The sequence below is a fragment of the Pteropus medius genome, unplaced genomic scaffold (assembly GCF_902729225.1).
Source record: "Pteropus medius unplaced genomic scaffold, Ma_sr-lr_union100, whole genome shotgun sequence".
Classification (NCBI taxonomy): domain Eukaryota; kingdom Metazoa; phylum Chordata; class Mammalia; order Chiroptera; family Pteropodidae; genus Pteropus; species Pteropus medius.
Genome location: NW_024340700.1, coordinates 4,841,078 through 4,859,566, shown reverse-complemented (window position 1 = coordinate 4,859,566; position 18,489 = coordinate 4,841,078). Strand labels below are relative to the sequence as shown.

Genomic DNA, 18,489 nt, shown 5'->3' with positions numbered 1-18,489 from the left:
CACACACATACACCACACACCACACACATACACACCACACACACACTCTTGGGTCTGTGCTCTGGAGAAGTCTGACAAATGCAACGTGATTTTAGTGCTTTCTTCAAGTGCCGATGCCTTCGATGAACTATAATAATTATCTGTGTCCTGAAAAGTCGTTCTATTGATACTCGAGCATTTCGTAAGTGGTTTCTTTGCAGTCAGAAGCTGATCGGTAGAGGAGATTCTCGGAAGCCCGCGTCCAGGGGCGCCGGCTCCGGTGTCCCACCACGCAGGTTCTCTGAGAAGCCCACGCCACAGGCCAGCTGCTGCCTGGCCTCGGGGTGCGCGGCCCTGAAGGAACCCCCTTCCTCACCCCGAAGCCGGCCTTTCTCACGCTCTCCCAGAGCGTGTAGGAAGGTGCTGCCTGGATGCGCCCCGGTGAAGGTGGGCTCCTTTGGGGGGAGTCCCTCTCATGCCACGCGTACCTTTGCCGAAAGCCGTCCTTGTGGCCGTCAGGCGACCCGTCTGAGCATCGTCCTGACTGCGGAGGAAGAGACGGTGGTTCAGGGAGGTTTTGTGAGGTCTCCGAGCTCACGTGGTTAGGACACGGGACTCAGAAAGCCGGGTTTCCCGCTGTCGGGCGTCCTGGGCCATGAGCCCAAGCGGCGCCCTAGGCCGGGACCTGTGACGAGCAGAGGCCCCTGTGGAGGGCGTTGGGGCCGCTGGCAGCGCAGCCAGTTTCACTGTGTGGCTCATTACGCTCCTGCAAGTGCGGGCGAGCGGGGCGCGCGACTCGCCGGTGACCGAGGGGTTGGGCCAGGGACTCCCGAGACACGTCACTAAAACGGACAAAACCCCACCTTTCCTTACTGCGCAGCGCACGCGTCTCTAAGCATCGTTAGAATGGCGGCTACACTCAGACTTTTCTTCCAGAACTTTCGCCACCGCGGCAGGAACTTGTGCGTTGCATCGAAACGCCGGCTTCCCTCCTCCCGGCCTCGCGGGGTCCTGGACTCTGAGCGGAGCTGCGCCCCGCGCCCCGCGTCCGCCAGCCCCCCTCTTGGCACTGGACGCGCCAGCTCGGGGCGCACCCGCTGCCGCGCGTCCGCGGGCCAGGTCACGAGCTGTTCGAGGGTCACCTTCCCTGTCGCGACAGGTCAGCCCCGATGGAAGCGCTGCGGGCCGCGGGGCGCCCGAATTCGGTGCAGCCTCGGCGAGCTCCTGAACGGGCTTCAGAAGGAGCACAGCGACGACGTCGCCCTCTACACCTCGGGCCACCTGAACCCCAGCAAGCTCTACAGGCCCCCCGAGACCATCCTGTACCACTGGCGCAACGCCCACGGGCCGCAGGCGCAGAAAGCGACGGGGGCCGAAGCGCCGCCGGCCCAGAAGGTGGCGGCGATGACAGACGCCTGGGCCTATTTCACCGTCCACACGGCCCTGAGCCCGAGGCCGCCGGCGCCCGCGCCACGCGCGCCCGACGGGGACGCGCTGCCCCCGGGGCCGGGGCGCCCCAGGGAGGAGCTCAGGTGGCCTGACGTCAAGGTGCTGCGGCGCCGCGCGCCGGGCTCCAGCCGCCAGTGCGCCCTGGCGGCCGCGGACGACGACGAGCACCGGTACGTGAGCTCGCACCTGGCGGGCCCCACCAGGGCGGACAGGTACAGGGCCTTCCTGCGCTTCCAAAAGGAGGTCGTCGCCAAGCAAGATCTGCTGAGGAGCGACCTCGCCAGGAGCCAGGCCGCGCTGTGCCACGAGAAGAAGCTGGAGCAGGTAAGGGGGCGCCGCGGAGATGCCGTGGGCACCCGCGCGGTCCCCCCGGAGTCTACATGCCCTGTGTGTGTGGTGGGGGGTGGGACTCCCCGTCAGGTGCCTCCTTCACACCTCCACGTGGTTGCTGGGAGCATCCCGCGATGTAGCGACACTTAGGGCGACGTCTGGGCGGGCTGGGCTTGGAAACTGGTAGGTTGGAGGCAACTTCATAGTCAAAAACATCGGCCACCCCCGGGCACTGGAAAAAGCAAACGTTCGTGGAGCAGCCGGGCCACCGAGGAAGGGCTCGCCGGGCTCGCCTGACTCGCTAGGGAAGGGAACGGGGCCTGAGCAGGGAGATGCCGCCGTCCCTGGTGCGGGCGAAGTCCGCCTTCCAGCCACCCCCGGGGCGTGAGCCTCGTGGGAAGTGCTGCGGGAACTGGGGGCCTGGGACCGGGGACCCGCGTGGGAGGGTGAGGACCCAGGGAGGAGGCGAGAGCGCAGGGCCGCGGTGACACCCAGCCGCGATGAGATTTTGGGGGAGAGGACGGATGGGAAAAGGGAGAGTCGGGGCTCATCGTGGAGGCAGAGCCTGAGTCCCCGAACTGCGGACGGGAGGGCGCCGAACGAGGAGAGCCCGGGCCAGAGTCACAAACCTGGGCGAGCAGGTGGGCCAAGGGGCTCAGCTCCGGTGGAGGGCGGCAGGGGCACCTGGCTGGCCGCCAGCCAGCGGGACAGTCCTGGGGCGGTGGGAGCCGGACCCCCTGAGGACAGGCCTTTCGGCCTCGGCCCCAGGAACTGTCCAGAAAGGGAGTCGAAGACGCGCTGAGATGGGCCGCCCTGTCCCGCTGCAGGAGCTGCAGAAGGTGTGCGTGTGCGACCCTCGGCAGTTCAACAAGCTCCAGGTCCTCGCGGCCATCTTCGAAGATGTCTGCAACAGTTCGCTGTTGTTCGGGGACATCCTGAGGGAGGTCAAGGTAACGGGAACGCACTCGCCCGCGTAACAGTTGGGGGCCGGGGCGTGACGTTCTGCGCACGTGAGCTAAAGCCTCGCGGACGTTTTGCCAAGTGTCACATCTCCAGCCCGTAGACAAGGAAAGTCACCCACACGGACCCGAAGTAAGGCGCCTGCAGCCACCTCAGTCGTGACGGCCGTGTGGAGTGAACACCCGCTGGCTCAGGCCGGCCCATCTTTCCACTAAGCTTCCCGTTATCTGTAAGCGTTGAACGATTGTCCACACGTAACATGTACACTCCTGTAATTACGCGCATGTGACCCTTATGACTCCTCATGGAAGTGTACGTTTGTCGTGGCTTCACGATGACAGTGACCTTCGTGGTGAGGCTGAGTCGAGATGAGGTCACTCACACACCCGCGTTCTCCAAGTCCTTGGTGACCACGAATACCTAGAAGCAGCCATGGGGTGGCCCGTTCTCCAGAGGACGTCCCCGTGCTTGGGGACTCTGTCTCTGGCAGGCCGGCAGGACCCAAGCTGGGAACTTTGTGAGGCAGGGGCAGGTGTGTGTGTGTGTGTGTTGGGGCATTTTTATGGTGCTATTTTGAGGTGAGATTTTACATGTTTTAGAGCGTATACTGTTGAATGTATGGTAGGAATATTTTATATTTTGGAATGATCTAGACTGACATCCTCGACCTCCGTATTATTTATACAGGCCGAGGCTGACAGGGTAGTGTCAGCTCCTAGCACGTTTCCGAAGGCCGTTTTTCTCTTCGTTTGTGTAGAATGAATACGAGCTCTACATGGCTATCCTTCTGAAGTCGCCGCACACGGCCCAGTACCAGGTACCGGCCCGCGACGAGCCCGGGATCCGCCTGCACCCAGCCTCCCCGGCGGCTGGCGCGCAGGTGGCGGGGGGCGGGCAGGCGCTGGCCGCGCGACGTTCAGGTTTTCCTGGGTTACGTGGGGCGGGGGGGCCGGATCCGACCACACGAGCCCCTGAGAGCCGAGGACTCTGGCTAGTTGGAGGGGACAGTGGCGGCAGGGACTCAGGGGGACCCGAGCTGAGTGGACTCCACGGCGGCTGGGCTCTGAGCGGGGGACGGGCCCTGGGTGCCCTGCCCGCAGGCGCCTGCGAGACCCTGGCCGCGTCCGCCGGGCTCATCACACCTCTGCCCAGCGGAACGGGCGTGGTCAGCGGGCGCTAAGCCACTAAGCTGTGTGGCTCCTTACGACAGCAACGCGGAAGTAAAAAACGCCCCACCGATACCTCAGAACAGAGCTCTCAAGCTGTTTTTAAGCTGCCCTCGCGTGTGTGGGCGTGCAGGCAGTGAGTGTATGTGTGTGTGTGGAGTGTGTGTGGCCGTGTGTGGAGGTGCATGTGGTCACCGGTGTGTGTGTGAGTGGGGTAACGTGTCACCAGCGTGTGAGTATCGGTGTGGTCACCGCGTGTGTGTGGAGCGCAGGATGTGGCGTGGTCACCATGTGCATGTGTGTGAGTGTGCGTGTGGTCACCGTTTGTGTATGAGTGAGTGTGTGAGTGCGCGTGTGTCATCATCGCATCGACACCCATCCTTTCTGCGTTTCCCCGTGAGCCCGCTGCTGGCCTGACCAGTGTCCTCCAGGACTCCGTGTCCGCCCGGAAGCTGCGTGGGGCCTTCCGGGAAACAGGGTCTGTGCAGATGGAGCCAAGTCGAGTGAGGTCGCGAGGGGGGGTCCTTACCTAGTGACAGGAGTCCCTGTAAGAAGAGGGACGTCTGGACGCAGACCCAGAAGGGGGGCAGAGACGGGAGCGACGCACCGGCTGGCATCACGCCGTGCGCCCAAAGCGGAAGCAGCCACACGTACACGTGTCCCCTCTACGCTTAGTCACACACGGGGACGTTCAGCATGGAAAACTGGCTGCAGGAGTAGCTGTCACTTATGGAAGCTAAGAGACCAGAACACTAGCTAAGGCAGTTTTTGACCTTTGAAATTCAATAAAGTTGAAAATCCTATCTTATAAGTTGGAAAACATTGTTTCTTACTCTGTATATGTGTATCATTTACATAGAGTAGAATATAGTAGTTATCTCTCTCTCTGTCTCTCTCTGTCTCTCTCTGTCTCTCTCTGTCTCTCTCTCACAGCATTTCCGAGGTCAGTTCTACCTTCCTTCTAATCCAGAATCGCACATGTGCGTGCTTTTCCGTTTGGGGATTTTTATGCTGCAGGATGCAGCGCAGACTCCACCGTTTCTCACTTTCTGGGTGTGAGTCAAACCGGACGAGTGTGCGCACGTCCCAGGCACACACCACAATAGAGGGTGTCACCGGCCAAAGGCGCCGGGGCCTGCTTTTGGCTCCGGAAGCCGTGGCCTGTCACCTCGGGGCGAGGCCCCTGTCGCCCACCTCCGGACGCGGCCTGGCTTCGTCTCCCCGGGGGTGACCGAGGCGAAGGGTTTCTCACGAATCTAGAAGAAATAACAGGGTGCAGATGCTCTTTGCCAGCACGTCCTTCCCACGCAAACCAACAGCGAAACAAACCCCCACGCATTTAAAACTTCAGATTACAAAACCCGAAAATATGGGAAAAAACGGTTTATGCAGATCTTCACAGGACAGGTGTTCCCCGCTCCAATACGTCCACCTTGCCCCGTCCCTCTTCATCCGTTGTCTCTCGAATTTATATTTTGACTCAGGACAGTTTGAAAATACCGTAATAACGAAAAAGGAAAATTCTCACCCTTCCTGTGTGTGTGTGTCACCTGTGTGGCCTTGTCTCGTCTAGAGTTTGCTGGCTCAAGTCCAGGAGCTGGAGAAGTGGTCCCTGAGGAGCGCAGCCATCGGCCAGGCCAAGGAGGAGCTGAGGGCGCTTGTGAAGGCCACTAAAGTGGCCTTGGAGCATAATGACAAGTGAGGGGACATCTGGTTCGATCTATGTGGAACTTGTACTATTTTGTAGTATTTTAAGATCGTGTGACAAGCATATATTTGCTTTTTTGCCTGCGTCATTGGGTGAGGCACGCGACCATTACCCGCGTTGTGCGTGTCATCCACGAGCCATTACATGTGAACAGGACATTCTAGATCTGCCGTCTCTGGGGGGTGTTGGGGGGTTCTGAAGGCATCTCACCTCTTCTCTGGTGGTCTCTGAGGACTTAATTTGACAGACGAGAGTGCTGCAGACCTAAGACCCTTTTACGAATGCCCATGTTATTTTTTTAACCGAAAAAAATTCATGTAACCTCTTCGTATACTGGTCTGTCAGTATGAAATAGCGATTGTATAGGACATACATTTTGTAAAGGATTAAGAAAAAAGGATTACAGCACCCCAAATATTCTCAAGAAAACAAAACAAGAAACAAAACTAAACACCAAAAAAAAAAAGAACACCAAACACCAAAAAACCAAATACACCTATGCCTTCAGTGTAACCAGAAGACAGGAAACCTCCAAAATTCAAAATACTCACAAAGGAAAAATAAGCATCATATGCCCGTGAGCTGCAATCTCTCTCCCTGCAAACCTTCGTGAGGCCAGGGCAGTGTTGGGGACGAACAGAGCGGAGCTGGCAGGGCCCCGGGCGTCCCGACACCGCTGCCAGGGACAGAGGCGTCTTCCCTGGCTGTGGGTCCGGCAGAGGTTGCAGGCGGATCCCTTAGGGCTCGGACGCAGGGACGGACTTGAGGGTGAGTGAGGAGGCGGGGGAGCAGCTCTGATGTGATGACGGGGGTGGCGGGGAGGGGACCGGCGTCCTTCCCAACGGCGCGGAGGAGAAACAGCAGCCGGGAAGGGGGATTTAGAACCCACAATGGAAGAAAATCGAAGGGCTCACAGCCCTTCCCACCACCCGCCTTCCTTCCCCCCAAAAGACAAACCGACAAACAAAAAAACTACCAGATAAAAATGGAAACGAAACAAAACAAATGAACCCAAAACAGCAACACACGCAATTTGCCACTTTGACAGCTAAATGTCCTCTTGAATTAGGAATCCCACAGGCTACCCCAAGCCACAAAATACAGAAGTGTAAACGATCTTGGTCTACACGAACTGCCGTGAGGAGAAAACGGAAAACGAGACCCCGAATAACTCAGCCGATGGGAGGCCCTGCCACGGGACGCCTAACGGTGGGAGGAGAAACTGCCACAGCACCCGAACGACACCAGGTCTTCTCGGGAGCATTTCGGGACATAAAAACAACCTCGAGTCCGAAATTTCAAAACCGAAGCACAGAAATCAACAACCAGAAAGGAAGACGCGAAGCGAGATCGGACAACTGAGCAAAGAGAGGTTAGAAAGTCAGAGGCGTCGATCGAGTCTGCACTATGACGGGCCCAGAGGGGGGCAGTTTTGAATGAAACTGTAAAAAAGAGCGTTGGAGAAGAGCAGGAAAAGAATCGAGAGAATGAAAAGGAGAAGCAAAGAGTCGGAGGGAGAAAGTGGTCGAAGTGGAAGACAGAAAAAATCCAAGCGACAGATAATTAAAAGTCCCGAAGAAGAAAAACCGATGCGCTAGGCATCTAAGTAGCGTTTAAAACTATAACACATAAAAATGTATGGAAAGTAAACATCCCTGATTTAGGTGTCGAAAAGGTTGTTACCGTTATTATTAATTCATTTAATCTCGGTTTCTTCAAATTGAGGGTCATGACACCTTTCGTTTCCTTTAATCTCTTATGAAATGAGCCGGTGTGTGTGAAAATCTTCTCGAAGCGTTAGGCCCCTTGTAGGCAGCGTTAAGTCACTCGTGGTGTCGATGTTTTTCAGCGAATCACTGGGTGGCCCTCAGTCGATGTGACACTTATTGCGGTTCTTTCGTCTCTAAATCCGTTAGAAACGAGGGAGTCGATTTAGTCTATTCTGAACCAGGAAGAGGGCACGAAGATATTACAAAGGTTTTTATTTCCTTATTTAAAGTTTCTTCTAGTTCATTTTGAGTTTAAACGCAGTGGAATCGGCCAATCCTGTCTGTGGGCTGAAATCGTAATGCGCAGGGAAAACACAATCTTAGTGGGACATCGGACATCAGTAAGACCTCTCCACCACTTTGGATTTGTCGTTTGCCCCAGAGTATAAAAAGCGAGTTTCTTTGCCTCCTCGCTGCTTCGAAATTCAAGTCACAAAATAAGACAATAAACACTCCAGGAAGTCATTTGTTTTACACTAACCAGCTCCTTTAATGAGTGGCGTATGTAGTCTTGGCAAGATTTCTTTGGTTTATTGAACTGAACTGAGTTAGGCTCTCATTTTCTGTGCATCTACCTTTTCTCGTTAGAAGGTAAGAAGGTTCGTTTTTATTTCGCAATAGAAAAAAAAAAAAGGCTTTATGTAAAGAAAAAAAGGTACAGACGGGGCTCTAATATTTCACCATTTTTGTTGCCAAACCGCAGACTCAGAAGTGAGCTGGAGGAGGAGCGCGGGCTGCTGCAGTCGGCTCAGGACAACTCAGGCGAGTGCTGCGTGGCGCCCTCTGACGCCTTCGCTGTGCCCCCTGGGCCCGGGGTCTTCACGCCTGGCCCGCAGGTCACGGCCTCCTGCCCTTCCTTAGCCCAAAGGGTTTTTTTTTGTTTTTTTTTTTCGGTGACATTATTAAATGATACCCATTTTCCCCATCGAGTTCTTTAGAGACACAGTGAGTTTTTATTTGGTCTGAAGTGCTGTGAATGGAACACTTTAAAGGCACGAGGAAGCAGTCCATCCAGGTCAAGGTGGTGGCCCCAGGTCCTGTCGCCAGGGTCCCCTTGGGTTACCTCGTGTCTCTGTAAGCAGGTGCAGCGCGCGCCCCGTTGCGTGTTCGCTGAGGTCTGTGGGTCGCTGATGGGACACCGAATCAAGTCAGGGTCACGGGCAGAAGGAACTGGGTCAGGCTTTGACCTCGGAACCGACCCAGATGACGTGACACGGACATGGGATCCGACCAGGACGGGCGGGAGGCCCGGGGGCCGTTTTCTCTGGAGGGAGGAGCCCCGGGAAACGCGCCGGGCTTCAGAGGGACCGGGCGCCTGGGCTGGGCGCGGCCCCGGGGGCCAGGCTGGCGGCCAGCGCGGTGGCCTCGTGCGCTTCCATCCCCGACCTGGCGAAGTCGCCTTCGCACGCGTCCCTGCCCCGTCGGTGCCGGGTCCCCTGGGCCTTGGCGGTGGGGCGTGTCCCCCGCAGGTGACATGGCGGGGCTTCCGCCGGCTGATTTCCACCTGGGTGGGCCCGGCTGCCTGTCTGCAAGTCGGGACAAGGACGGGGACGAGGACGGGGATGGGGACGAGCGCCCCCTCGGGTTGCCGTGAGCGTCCGGAGTGGTCACCTGTCCACGCGAGGGAGGGACGCAGAGCCGGCGGGGCGGTCGCCTGCCCGGCACACTGCCTGTCATCGCTGTGAGGAAGGGCACATGGCTCACGGCGACGTGACTGTATTTTATAAGCATGTGTGTGGAATGGACATTCAAATTACATTAAAATTATATTCACAATTTATAACGCGATGAAACAATCAGGACAGTTGAATTAAGTATCTTGCTCATCTGTCTTCATACAAAGATTCAGTCAAATGCCATTTTCCCTCCAAGTTTGCTAGACGCTGGCTCATCGGGTCACTGTTTTTCCCCTTGGCCGTTTTAGGATAAAAGTCTAAGCTGGTTTAGGTTCTCGGCGGAGCGTGGCCCCCAAGGTTCCGGCCACTGTCCTGATTTCCCCTTCCGGGAGCGAAGTGTCACGCACCTGCTGGCTGTCTTCCACGGGTTTTCTTGTCACCCGAGTCCCCGGGGCCCGCGTGTCCTGGGCTGGCTCCCTGCTTGTCTTCTGACCCCTTCTCAGGGCTCTGAAGCCACTTCTGTCCCTTCTCTGTCTGCGCCCACGCTGGACTCCAGCTGCTTGCCGTCTCTTACAACGGGCCACCCTTTTGTCATTTTTGACTGAAGGGCTTTACTGCTGATGGCGAACAAAACGGTGGCAGAGGCTAATAAAGGACGTCGCGGATTTTCTAGAACTCTAGTTAACTTCTCTCGATGTTGGACCCCAGCTGAGTATTTCTGACACTTTTTCGGAGCCGCTGAAGGATGCTAGTGTCCCGCGTTCTTCATCTCCTGTCCCTAAGCGTCTCATTCCAGAGCCCCGTCAGTTTCCTGGGGCATCTTTCCCATGTCCATCCTCAGTCTTCCCCGTTAGGCAGACAGGGAGTGACAGCTGGGTCATTGGAACGGCCCGCTCTCCTACTGAAACCCTTGGCCGGGTTGAGGAGGAAATCAAACGTGTCATCTCGTGCTTCTCAGTTCGCGAGGAAGCCTCCCCCTACAGCTTCTTCCCTCTGAGTTAGCTCGTCTGCTTGACTCATGCCCCCAGCTTTCAGAACTTAACTTCAAACTTTTCCTTTCTTCCAGATTTGGCAAAGTTGAATGTTGGCAATGACCTCTGCCTTGTTTGCTGTGTTCAGGTGTTACCACTCTTGTTTTAAATTTTATTTTATTTTATTTTTTTACACCTACAGCACCTGGTCTTCCTAGGTGGTCTCCCATCCAAGTACTAACCAGTCCCGACCCTGCTTAGCTTCCGAGATCAGACATCGGGCGTGTTCAGGGTGGCATGGCCGGAGACCATGGCCTGGGGCTCCACTGGGGCGTGAACCCGGGACCTCCTGCATGTAAAGCAGACGTGCTCACCGCTACACCATGGAACCCCTCTTCCTAATTGCCTTTTCTTTGCCATCGAAAAGGCGTAGTGCTTCTTTCCCCCAAAATGAAGCCTCAGCACTCTAACTGGAGCCAGACCGAGCCGCGGGGTACGAGGCGCCCTCGGCAGGGAGTCGCTCTCAGCCTCCAGCCCCTTCCTGTGCTCCGTACGCGTGGCTGTCGGTCGGAGCCAGCTTGTCTTTGGCTCCAAATCCCTTCCCTGCTAAAATGTCTTTTTAGCCTTGAGATGTGTATAGCCAGCTGCCTAGTGGATATGGTCACATGGGTGTCCCACAGGTGTGTGGACACAACATGTCCAAGATCAAATAATCCCTCTCCCTGTCTCTGTCTGTCATCTGTCTGTCTCTCTCCCTCTCTCCCTCTCTGTATCTGTCTCTGTCTGTCTCTCTGTCTCCCTCTGCGTCTCTCTCTCTCCCCTCACGTTCCCAGCCATTTGCATGACTGTCACCACCCAAACACAGGGAGACTCACGACGCGAAGCCGCTGGCAGGCATCCATCGCTTTCCTCCCCGCAAACACTTCAACGCGGCTCGTAGTAAGTGGCCGGGCTGGGTTCGAGCCCAGCTCTTTCCTACGTCTTTGCTGCACTGGCCTCGCCAATCCCCTCCCGCCGCCTCTGTCCCCAGCTGCTGCCCCCCCGAAACCCAGGGTTTGTTGGGGAGCGTGCCCGCTTCACCACATCCAGATCGAGTCAGTTCCCGAGCCCTGCTAACCCGTTTCGATCTCTCCGCGTCCCCTTACGCCTCCGGCGCCCTCCTGGCCTGGCCCCCGCGTCCGAACGATGGCAGCCGCTTTGCAAGCGGCCTCCCTGACTCCTGGCCGGGTGCGTCCCGTGCTGTAGACAGAGCGCCCATCGTCCGACCGTGTCTGTCCCCAGCTTCGAGGCCGTCCGCGGCTTCGACCGATCCCTTAACACAGGTCGTCAGACCGTGTCGCATCTGCTGCTCTTTTCCCAGCATTGTATCGCGACGTCACCCACTGGGCAGCCAGTATCCCCGCCCACTGGGTAACTATTTTTTTTTTTAACCGAATGTGCCAAAGTCCGCTTTCCCACCATTCCCCCGTTTGTTTGTCTGACCCCCTAGTCATCTTTCCAGTTTCAACTGAGTCACATGTTTCTGGCCAACTCGTCCTTCTGTCCCTACCGCATTGTGTTAGGTGCTCAAATTCAGTGTGCAGTGAACACTTACTGATTAAATCAAGGAACTGAAGGAGGAATCGCTCCCGATTTTGAATCCGGTAATTTTGTCAATGTGCTCAGAGTTTAAGTCACATTATATTTTATAGCTATGTAAAACCTATAGATATATAATATAATATTGTTATGAATATGTTATGTTATTAATAAAGGCTAAGATATTAAACACAGTAATACTTTGCTTTTAAAAATTATTTTCAGAATCACCTGAGAAAAACGTAATGGATGAGAAACAACTTACTCTTATTGAGAAGGTTGAAAAGAGAAGGTGTGAAATACTTAAGAAATGGGATGACATTCAAGATCTTGAAAGAGAAATGAAAACAACTCTGATTCATACAGGAATTTCACATATCACCGAGAATAAGATTAAAAGCTTAGAGGTATGCAGTTTATTTATTTGAATGTTTATGTTCTTTCACCCGAAAACCTTGGCAAACACATGAAGTAATTCGATTTTTCGATAGAGTAAAAAATTACGTAAATTTTGGTCCACATATGTTTTCATTCTAAAACATTGGTAGCAAACAATTTGCAAATGATTGGAATAATGAGGAGATCTAGCTAAAACAACAAAAATAAAAGGTGACAAAAATTCTGTAGGGCTTTGTTAAGGATCAAATTTGGTCTCTTTTAGATCAATTAAAGTGTTTTAAAATTTCATATTTTGTATAGAAATGCCTGTCATAAAAATAATGGCCTCCACCATTTAGCATCTAATATGGACTAAGTAGTTTAAGCTGAAGATCACAGCAGTTAAGTAACCTGCACCAGGTGATGCAGTTTACAGCTGGTAAAGGGGGTTTGAACTTAATTCTTTTTGGGCTCCAAAGCCCTTATACTTCATATTGGCCCACGTTGACTCAGTAGTTAGATTCTGAGTTAGCTGGGCAATTATGCGGGCAGATAGGAATGAGTTACTGCCGTTAGGAAAGTCTACTCTAATAAAAATAGTCTTTCACAATTATGGTAACGATTTCATTGATGAGCAGTATGTTGTAAATTATAATCTGCGTTTTAAAATAACATCGTGCCCTGCTTTTTATGCTGTAATCTTTATTATTTGTGCAGAATCTGCCTCAATGTAACTGCTAGTTGTAGAGTTTATAATTGAAATGTGATTTTTTTAACATGTATTTTCTCAGAACTACTTTTTTTTCTCTTTTAAGCAGATTTATAAAGTGTATGGGAAGGCGGTAGTGGTCCAAACTTGTTTTGATTTCTCTCTTTCTTTTAAAATCATATTTTCAGATTCCCTTCTGTGTTTTTCACGAGTCTTCTCTTTTTTAAAAAACTGAATCATGTTCTGAGAACAAACACTAACTTATAGTTGAATGTTTAAACAGCGAAAAAGATGAGTTTCGGCTTTATATGTTGTGAGCATGATGTAAAGCCGAAATCACGCCAACTTTTCTTTCATAATTAACATCTCTTTAAATGGATCAAATCTAGGAGTAGAAGATTTCCTACAAATATTCCCTTATCACAAATTTATATAACTTTAACTATTATTTATATTTGGCTCCTTAATTCAAATACTAGGAGGTACAATAGAATTACATTTATTATCCCATTAAATAATTGATTTCTGATTCTGAATATAAAATATAATAATTCTAAGCCAAAGAAAAATAAGCAAATGTATCAGGGGTTAACGATGCACCAAAATATGGCTGTGAACATTAAAAAAATACTATTTCACTTTATTCCCAACAACCCAAAGAGACAGTGAAAGAGAGTCGCCTCTTTTTCAGGCGAGGGACTCAAGGCACAAATATGCTAACTAACTGCACCGAAGCCACAGTGAGCAAACGGTAGCATCAGAATTTAAACTCGGCCTACGTTCTTAATTCTGCACTATCCAGCCTCACTAATATAACTGTGAATTCTTTTCAGTACGTTGGCTATGTGAGAGACCAAGTCTTTACAGCCCCTGCCCGTCATTTTTTTTTTGTAATTATTTGGATATTCTCATTCACAGGATTAACTGGGTCTCTTTTAGGTCCATTGAAGCGTCTCAGGAATTTTCAGGTCTCAGTGATAATATTCTTGGCATTTTGATTGTGCTTACGATGAATTTGTAGGTTCACTTGGGGGGAAACAAAGTGACAGCTTTACAATATTAACACTCCCGTTAAGGATCACTGTATATTTATTTAATTTATTTTTACGCATTGCTCTTAAGTATTTTTTGTTATGCTTATTTTTGTGACTTTGTGGCATCTATTACTATTGTGGATGAAAACTTTAGAAAGTTTTTTACATTAAAGTATATAATCAGTTATTGCTGGTCTACATGTGACTTATTGATATTGATATTTTTATAGCATATCCAGCTGCCTTAACAAATGCTATTATGAGTTCTGAAAAGTAAGAAACTCTTCTACTCTGAAGTTCCTCTAAAACTCTCTCATCTTTTGTCACATCAAGCCCCACCTTGTCTAGTTTTTGACCCTGGGGGCCAAGGTCTTTCTGTTTTACCAAAGGGTTTCTCAGTCATGCTTTGTTTATTCTTCTGTCTTTAAATGGTGTGCATCTGGTGCTCTCGAAATGAGAATAACAACCTTTACATAATACTTTTTTGTGTCCTGTAAATGGGGGAAAGTGTTTAACAAATATTCTTAACCCTGTGTCTTCCTCTTAAAATCATTTCTCCTTCAGATCGAAGCTATAAAATTGGAAACAGCAAACAAAGTCTTAAAGAAGAAAATATGTGTAAGTTTTTGCGAATCAATGTTTTGCAATAGAAACATTTCCTTTAGTGCCTTCTTGTGTTATTTCATAAACCAAATAAGAATATATATAGTATCTTTCTAAATGGTAACTTTCTATAATCTTAAGAATAGATGGCTATGCAGACATTAACTCGAAATTGGACAGATGTAAACTGATGTATAAAAAGTCTTTTTAAATAGTTGAATGTGCCCATCGGAATTGGCCATTTCTCTAAACCCTTCCACACATAACAATTACTTGTAATGAACTTGTTTGATGACAAGGAATAGGATGAACTGGTTTCTCTGATGACTTTGAGGATACCCCTTCTATAATGCATGCTAACAATTTGCGGCTTAATAGATTATAATTCTGTTTCTATTCCATATGCATGATATACAGTATGAATGAGTATGTTGTGCCTGATTCTGGAAGCGACAATCTATTTGAATTCAGTATTGTTGTCATCACACGTGACCGAATGATTTCTAATTCTTGGCAGATTATCGAAAACCAGCTGAAGCAGTGCATGCTGAAGAATAAGATGAGTGGAGACAAGCAGCAGTGAGTATCAGCAACAGGATAAAGGAACACGGATAAGAACCTCACGCTAGTCTCAAAGCCACACGGTTAGAATCAGCCTGGGCCAGACAGTACTTTTGAAGTGTTTACATTCACAAGTCTTAACTTTGACTATCGATGTTACATTCCTCCCTGTGCCTAAGAATTAAGCCCAAGGTCTACGCCTCAATCTGTATGTATTTTTTAGCCATGTGAGTACAGTTTTACTCCTGAGAGTCTCCATATAGCTGTCCTCAGGCATCGGGTCCATCTTCCGTGGAGGAAGGAAGGGGAAGGCAAAGGGCAGAGTCTCAAAGAGTTTCTCATGAAGGTTCGTTTCGTTTAGGAAGGAAAGTCCTTCCCGGGACTTCCACACACATCTCATTGGCCAGCACCATGTCCCAAGGCCACGCTTAGCTGCGAAGGAGTCCAGAAAATAAAATATTTGATTCCTAGCTTACCTAGTAGAGAAAGTCATGGAGGAAAAGGTGTTAGGGCAGGTGCTGGGTGAGCCATACAGGTGGATCTCGGTTTTGTGGGGCCTTATATCATGGCGGGTGGCCTCAAAGGAAAAACGACGTAGAATTACAAATACAGAGTTGGGTGGGCTGCTTCCATGGCCTTGAGAATAAATGGATCTAAAGTTTAAACACCGTCTTTGAGGCGGATCTACCTCTGCCACCATACGGCACTTAATCTGGAACATGCTGCGGAGGGTTTGCCCGTAAATACAGAGAATCTTTGCTACATCTGAGGCAAAAACTCTACTGAAACTAATCTTTAAAACCGAGGTGGAAGATTGCAAAGACTCACTTCGTGTTTTTGAGTAAATGTATCCTAAAATAGATGTGTTTTAAAAGTTTTATTTCTGCTTAATGTACATTTTTCTGATCTATTATGCTTATTTGTTATGTATTTTAAGGGACCTTTGGGAATTTATTACAGAATTCATAAAATTTAAAGAAACAGACAATAACTCTCAAGTGCCTGGAAAAATGACCTATGAAAATTCACGACCACCATGTACATAACGTGACTGTTTACGGATGTATAAGTTAATAAAGGTACATTTCGTTTTGTCGGTTTTAATCCCTAATAAAATTAATGTGCTGCATCTACCCTACTAAAGATATTGAAATCAGTACATGTGTGCATGTGATTAGTTTTGCTTTTTTATACATATTCATACCAACAGTAGTTCTTAGAGTACTTCTTCTTTCCTTTAATAACTTTCTCCAGGGAAAAACACTTTTGATTGTTTGACAGGAATGAGAAATTCAGCAGCGCCACAGTGCAGGCTAACCTTGTTTCTTATTCGCCAAGGCAAGCTCACATATAGGCGTTTAATAAAAGGTCGTAGTTACCTAATTACCATCCACTTAACGGAGTAATCTTTACTGATCGTAAATGATACAGTGCTCTAGAAATGTCCCAAAACGAGCATGGTGCTTTGCACCGCACGTGTCTTAGCGGATTGTGATCGTCATGACAACAGCGTGACTCGAAATTTTTTATCCCCGCTTTGCCTATAAACTGGGCTGGGCGCTTAGAGTAAACGCGAGTCCCATTTCTTTGGACTCCCATAGATAGGGCTGTTGTGAATTACAAAACAGGGCTTTAACTGTGACTTGGAATAGCGGAGTTGGTGTGTGTGAGAGAGAGAGACAGAGAGAGAGAGACAGACAGAGAGACAGAGAGACAGAGACAGAGAGAGACAGAGAGAGAAAGACTGCTAGAACTAAAAACAAGCAGACCAGCAGGCAACGCCGAATTCGTTTGCTTGCCAAGCAAGGGAGAGCCGTTCCCTCGAGGGTCACAGTTCAGGGAGGATCCAGTTTGAAAGCAAAGGAGCTGGAAATTGAGGTAAAAGTAGTGTCATTCCATGTTAAGAGGGCTTTTGGTGTTAAAGACCAAACAGATTTGCAGGGGAGGGACGCTGGGGGCTAGAAAGCCCTCTTTCTTTGATTGGCTATTACTCTGGCTAATGACAAAAAAAGAACTTTTTTCTCTCCCCCCACCCCACCCCGCAAAAAAAAAGATCTGAGCTGGGTTATAATAAAACTTAAACAATGTGTATCCTTGGGTCCGATGCATTTTTTCTTTTTAAAGCAGATAAAGAATTCCATCATTCATTCATTTATTCAAGCAACATTCATTAAATCAACATTGCAATATACTTCAGACAGTCGCTCACTGTTGGTAATATGGGAATGAATGCATGATGCCGTCCTCAGGGCATTTACAGTGTGTCCTGCGGACTTGGGAAAAGAGAACGATGAGAAGAAAGTGTGGAAAAACTAGGTACGCACCAGGGCGTGGCCGGGAGGTGAGCCGCCCACTGAGCAAGGATAATTTGATGTGCACAGTGTGGAACGTAATTTGGCAACAGGTTGTGTGTCCCGCCAAATATGTGAGTTTCTAGCACGTTCCACCCCTCCTTGCATGAGGGCCATGGACTTTGGTCCAACGACGGATGGTTGCGATAACATAGTTCAAGAAATGTGGACTCTGGAAAGATCGGCTTATTTGTAAAAAGAAAGAAATGTAGAGAATCAGCTATTTGGACTTCTCCATGTGGCAAAATCTGAGCGCTCTGAGTTTGCAAATTTAAGGGATGACATTTAAAAAGTCTATGACCTGGTGCAATGTGGATTTGGGACCTTGCGCAGGGTCCCGCGCGGGAGGCTGTCTCTGAACCCGGTGCTGGAAATGGCGGGTGGGGATGAGGGCGCAGGGCCGACCTGAGCATCTCTGAGTGAACCCGGGGCGCGCGTAGCCGCGGGGGCGGCGCGGACGGGGACCAGGGCGGGGGCCGCAAGGGCACAAAGCCTGTCACGCGCTTCCAAACCTTCAACCTCTTCTGCCTGGCTGGACTTACGTGACAGGGCTCAGGCTGGGAGCTCAGGGGACAGCACATCTCCAAGGGAGCGTCCCCCAAGGACCGCTGCGCACGCGTCCAAGGGGGACGCGAAGGAGGCCAAGCTGGCGACGGAGACGGGGAGCGGGAGGGCCCGTCCGAGGGCAGAGTCGGGGCGTAGCCGAGGACGGCACCCCGCGCCTGGCTGGGGACAGTGTCCGCTCTGTGACGCCACAGACCCAGGCGGGTGTCCCCGCTCTCCGTGCGAGAATGCTCCATCGTCATCCTGGGGGGGCCGCCGTGGACCCCTCAGAGGTCTGGGACACGGCGTGGGACACGGCGTGGGACACGGCGTGGGGCGCGGTGGCCCGGCGGGCCGTTGACCCCTTAGCGAGGATGGGACCGCCTTCTACGCAGCGAAGGACGTGAGTAAAGGGACGATGGTGGGCATCGCACGGCGGAGACCAGACGCCCCTCTATCCATGCCCCACGGAGGGACCCGAGGGCCTCCTGCGCTGTGAGCTGGACCCGGCCTGACAGGGTGGGAGTGTGGGGGAGTGGGGGATGGGGGGGGGTGGGGTGAGATCCAAAGCTCGATTCACCAGGCCCCGGTCCTTGGGGTGGGTCACTGCTGGTGCCCAACCCTGGCTGCTCTGATCGGCTGAAGGCTGACCCTAAGACACTCAGGTGTTCTTGTTCTTGTGGAGTCTTTAGGGTTTTCTATATAGAGAATCGTGTCATCCGCAAATAGTGACGGTTTGACTTCTTCGCTTCCTATTTGGATGCCTTTTCTCTCTCTCTCTCTT

At 51.2% G+C, this 18,489-nt stretch overlaps 1 protein-coding gene and 1 pseudogene across 1 annotated transcript in view; one reads left to right on the top strand and one right to left on the bottom strand.

The window, feature by feature from the left end:
• CUNH6orf118 (chromosome unknown C6orf118 homolog) overlaps nt 1-15,907 on the top strand; it is a 17,463-nt gene extending 1,556 nt beyond the window's left edge. Inside the window, exons 2-10 of the mRNA XM_039881360.1 lie at nt 1,139-1,752; nt 2,586-2,708; nt 3,476-3,535; nt 5,458-5,582; nt 8,065-8,123; nt 11,752-11,933; nt 14,212-14,265; nt 14,768-14,829; nt 15,749-15,907. Coding sequence (XP_039737294.1) covers nt 1,139-1,752; nt 2,586-2,708; nt 3,476-3,535; nt 5,458-5,582; nt 8,065-8,123; nt 11,752-11,933; nt 14,212-14,265; nt 14,768-14,829; nt 15,749-15,857 — 1,388 coding nt within the window. The 3' untranslated portion in view covers nt 15,858-15,907. The remainder of the gene's footprint in view (nt 1-1,138; nt 1,753-2,585; nt 2,709-3,475; nt 3,536-5,457; nt 5,583-8,064; nt 8,124-11,751; nt 11,934-14,211; nt 14,266-14,767; nt 14,830-15,748) is intronic.
• On the bottom strand, nt 10,142-10,257 carry LOC120618502 (uncharacterized; annotated as a pseudogene).
• Nucleotides 15,908-18,489: the final 2,582 nt, after the last annotated feature.